General features: G+C 30.9%; 1 protein-coding gene across 2 annotated transcripts; it reads left to right on the top strand.

Annotated features, from left to right (window-relative positions):
* Nucleotides 1-1,514: 1,514 nt before the first annotated feature.
* On the top strand, nucleotides 1,515-3,397 carry LOC130647795 (protein FAM204A-like). Of its 2 annotated transcripts, none has more exons than XM_057453774.1 (5): nucleotides 1,515-1,730; nucleotides 2,168-2,267; nucleotides 2,476-2,518; nucleotides 2,769-2,859; nucleotides 3,125-3,397. In XM_057453774.1, the coding sequence occupies exons 1-5, from the start codon at nucleotides 1,587-1,589 to the stop codon at nucleotides 3,356-3,358; spliced, it is 612 nt and encodes a 203-aa protein (XP_057309757.1). In that variant the 5' UTR covers nucleotides 1,515-1,586; the 3' UTR covers nucleotides 3,359-3,397. The 2 variants fall into 2 exon arrangements, with proteins under 2 accessions (XP_057309757.1, XP_057309756.1); XM_057453773.1 differs by having other exon boundaries at nucleotides 1,519-1,730; nucleotides 2,766-2,859.
* Nucleotides 3,398-3,975: the final 578 nt, after the last annotated feature.

Below are 3,975 nucleotides of genomic sequence, written 5' to 3' on the forward strand. Positions count from 1 at the left end.
CCATTTGAAGTTATGCAATAATACAGTATGCAATAACCCTGGCCATAAGAACACCTGGTAAACATAATTACTAGTCCAGAAGCCCCGCCACTGTAAAAATCTACTTATATATTCAGAGGAGAAATAGAGAAAGTTGTATTTAAATTTTGATAATGTAAGCAGTGTCCCGTTCCTATACATAAAAATTATTCTTAGAATTTTGTTAATCCATAGCATTTATATATTGTAAAGAGCTTAACTCTGATCAAAATAATGTATAATAATAATTTAAAAATTGCCGACATCAACACTTGTTTCCAAGTAATTAAGCCTCAAAGTCTTCAGTGCATTGTAATGGCTATTAACGTTTAATTAGTGTTATTGACATCACAACCTTTTACATTTAAGACATATATAACTTTATTTGGAAAATCCAAGTAAAATAAACACATCAACTTTGCCTGTTACAGTCAGACACACAAAACACAGTCTCTATTATTATATAGATCATAATTATATACTGCCCTGATTAATTGATTTCAAAAAGTGTTTTGGCAAACTCAGCCTCAGGACTCATAAAGGCAAGGCTGCCTGTTTACCTATGACTGAGCACAATTATTTTTTGACATACATCCCACTTATTGGCCAGGAATTAGTGATAAAGGAAATCGTTATATATATGGTGAAAAAACAAACAAGTATATAACTCAAAAATTAAAGTATATACATAATTTTCAGTTTTACAACTTTTAGATCTTAAAATTTTCAAAAAAGTCACAACTTGTCCTGCACTTTGAAATAAATCAAGATAATGTATAATGCTAATCATTTCAATTAAGCGTGATTACGTGCCTTCAAAGTCTTTAAAATATCGTTGTGTGTAAATATAGACTAAAAAGAACCCCAAAGGGCACCTAAGGTATAAAATAATGCTGGGCTTATATTATAGGGCTTTAAAACTTGTTCTCAAGATATTCACATTTAAAGAATTTAGATTTAATTATGCTGCATAAATTATGTGTCATATTTTAATATTTTCTGTCATCAGTAATTTTAGACCTTTTAAGGTATGTGTATTCAAACTTTATCAATGCATAGATATTATAAAAGTGAATTGATTAACATAAATTTTTTTGCCAGGATGACACTTGTTTGCTCGTCCCACGCCTCCTAGATTTTTGCTGACGACCCCATAACTTGGGACCTGCATGTCAGTTTGCAATCAAATTTTGTGTCCAAACATATGGGGCCTACACAAGCTTACCCAGAAAATTTTATTGCAAACCAAGTTACTGCTCTTTCTGAATCTTGTGATGCTTATGAACTCCATATTCTTATAAAAAATATAGGTTTATAATATACGAAGTAAGACATTTTCTCTGCATAATTAATTTTTAATCAAGTGTCAAGGTCAGCTGAAAATAAATAATTTCTACTTGATTTACTATACAGGATATATTTCATTGAACTGAAAGGTGCACTGCCGAGTCAAAAAAAAATATTTTGAACCGTGACTGTACTTAGAGACTGTATTGACTGTGTATATAATTGGTTGAATTTTTGTTTTTAGACTTGATAAAATAAAAAATAAAATATGTTACATATTTATGGTGTCTGGCATTATGTTGGTTGGTTATGAAATAAGTGATTCAGATGATGTTCAAGATCAGGTTACTAAGCAACCACACTCAGATAAACAGTCAGATCAAAAGGGATGCTCTACATCGAAAGAAAAGAACAGTCATTATCAGGTAGCTCTTTAGTTTATTATCATTATCATCATTCTTGGCTTAACGTCCATTTTCCATGCTAGCATAAGTTGAACAGGGTATATTAATAACCACCTTCTAATCTGATGTAGACTTTGTTACACCTAAACTCAAATTCATCATTCATCAAGCCTGCAAAATATAACTAATCACTTGTGATCGAAAAAAATTGTCAATGTTGTTGAAAAATGTAAAAATTACAGACTACATGATCTGATAGATTTCCAAAGAAAATATTTGTATAGGTAAAAATAAATATCACATTTTGTGCAGTGTCAAATTTTGTCAGAACAAGAACTTTGCAAAAACAAGAGCACGGTAAGGGTTTCTCCTTATCGCCATTACATTTAAAGTATTTTAAAGTTTAAAGTAAACACATTTGTTTTCGTTAGTTCATCAATTTCAAATTATTTATTTAGAAAAAATTCGAACACTTGAAAGAAAGAAGATCACAACTAAAGAGGGAACATTATTCAGAACAACACAAAGCTATCAACTCTTTTACAACTGAACCAAAAAGTAAGACATACTTTTTTGTTAATAAATTTAGTAGAAAGCAATTTTCGCTAATCTCAAAAATGATTATTTGCCTTTTTTTCGGAATTAATTCTTGCGAGTGGCAGGTAGTAGTAAAACAATTTCAAGGCGAAATTTCCTGACTTATATATGCTACACAAGCCAAGATAATATCTTATGTATGTATTATCATGGTTGCACCCAATTTTAGAGGTAAAGAACCCACACGATGGTTGTAGCAAGGGAAAGAAAAGGTATGAACAATTAAAGCGTTAGCTATATATATACCGCTTTGTTTTTATGTTTTTAGATAGTCGAATTTAGGTCCCAGTCACTAAATTTGTTGAAAAGGTTTTCAAAGGATATTTTAAAACATTTTAGTACTACTGAAATACAAAATTTAGCAGCGCGTCTCTTTCTCTATCGGTAAATCTATTTAACAATAGAACGCTCTCCTCCTCATGTCTGCTTAACCAATTTGCATAAGTAGTATTTTAATAGTAGGAAAACACTTAATCAATACGATGGAGTGAACATGTTTATGTCGTCTGCATTCAAGGTGGTTTCAGATCATGACCCATTTTGTTTAAAAAAGGTTTGTTTTGTCTCATTTAACTTGATAGTTTCTTATTTGCGATGTGCTTATTTCTGCTTAATTTTTGGACTGGTAAAGGGACCTGAAACGGTAAAGAATTCAATTCTATAGTCAAAGCTGACATCGATGTTACCAAACAAGTATTTGTTTGTTTTTTTGTATTTTCCTGAAAGCTGTGGCAAAAACATATTTTTTGTTAAATTGAAGGTTTGGAAATGGTATCAGCGCGTGAAGATAACAAAATCTTTTTTTTTTTTACATTTAGAGCAAACTGGAGAAAGAGCTAGACGAAGCTATCGAGACAGGAGATTACGAGTTATCCGAAAAACTTAGCGATGAAATTGTGAAACGAAATTTCGCCACCCAAGTTAAAGGGGCTATCGAAGCACGTAAATATTCAGAGCATAAAAAACGAGTTCACGAAAAGAAGAAGAAAAGAAAGAAATTAAAGTGGACATTTGATCATAAACAAAGATGGGAAACTAAGGGAAATATGTAAAAAAAGCATGTTTTTTCAGAATGCACGTGAATATATCTCTGTCTTCAGTTCTCTTAACTTCAACTTTGTAAGATGAAAATTTGTTATTCTTTTTGACAATTTTTTTTTCTAATGTTCAAATGAGAAGCGAAGATGTGGAAGTATTTGGAAGTATTTGGTTTTGGTTTTTATGCAAAAAATTCATGACATGTAGAAAAAAAAATCTATTTCCGATGACCTATTTTATAGTCGATGAAAATATTTGGAACATCCCTTTTTTCTGGAAAAAGCCTTTTTAGAGGTGTTATATCCTTCACATCTTTGAAAAAATATGTGCAAAATGAGTTGAGCATATTTTTTGTAAACATTATGCATAATATGGAACTCCCGTATAAAAATATGCATAATAATATTTTTTAGATAGTTTACTTTCACTATCGAATTAAAAAAATCAAAGTTAAGGAATTACAGCATATGAGCTGTCGCTTGTGAACCTGCCTTCTGTCTATTAATGATTCTGAGCGCGTGAAAAAGTTCACACTTCTTTCACCTTTCGGCATACTCAGTTCACACATTTTTATACGAAAATCTTTAAAAACAAATATTTCGTTAGCGAATTTTCGCATACATGCCTTTAC

The sequence above is a fragment of the Hydractinia symbiolongicarpus genome, chromosome 6 (assembly GCF_029227915.1).
Source record: "Hydractinia symbiolongicarpus strain clone_291-10 chromosome 6, HSymV2.1, whole genome shotgun sequence".
In the NCBI taxonomy this organism is placed as follows: Eukaryota; Metazoa; Cnidaria; class Hydrozoa; order Anthoathecata; family Hydractiniidae; genus Hydractinia; species Hydractinia symbiolongicarpus.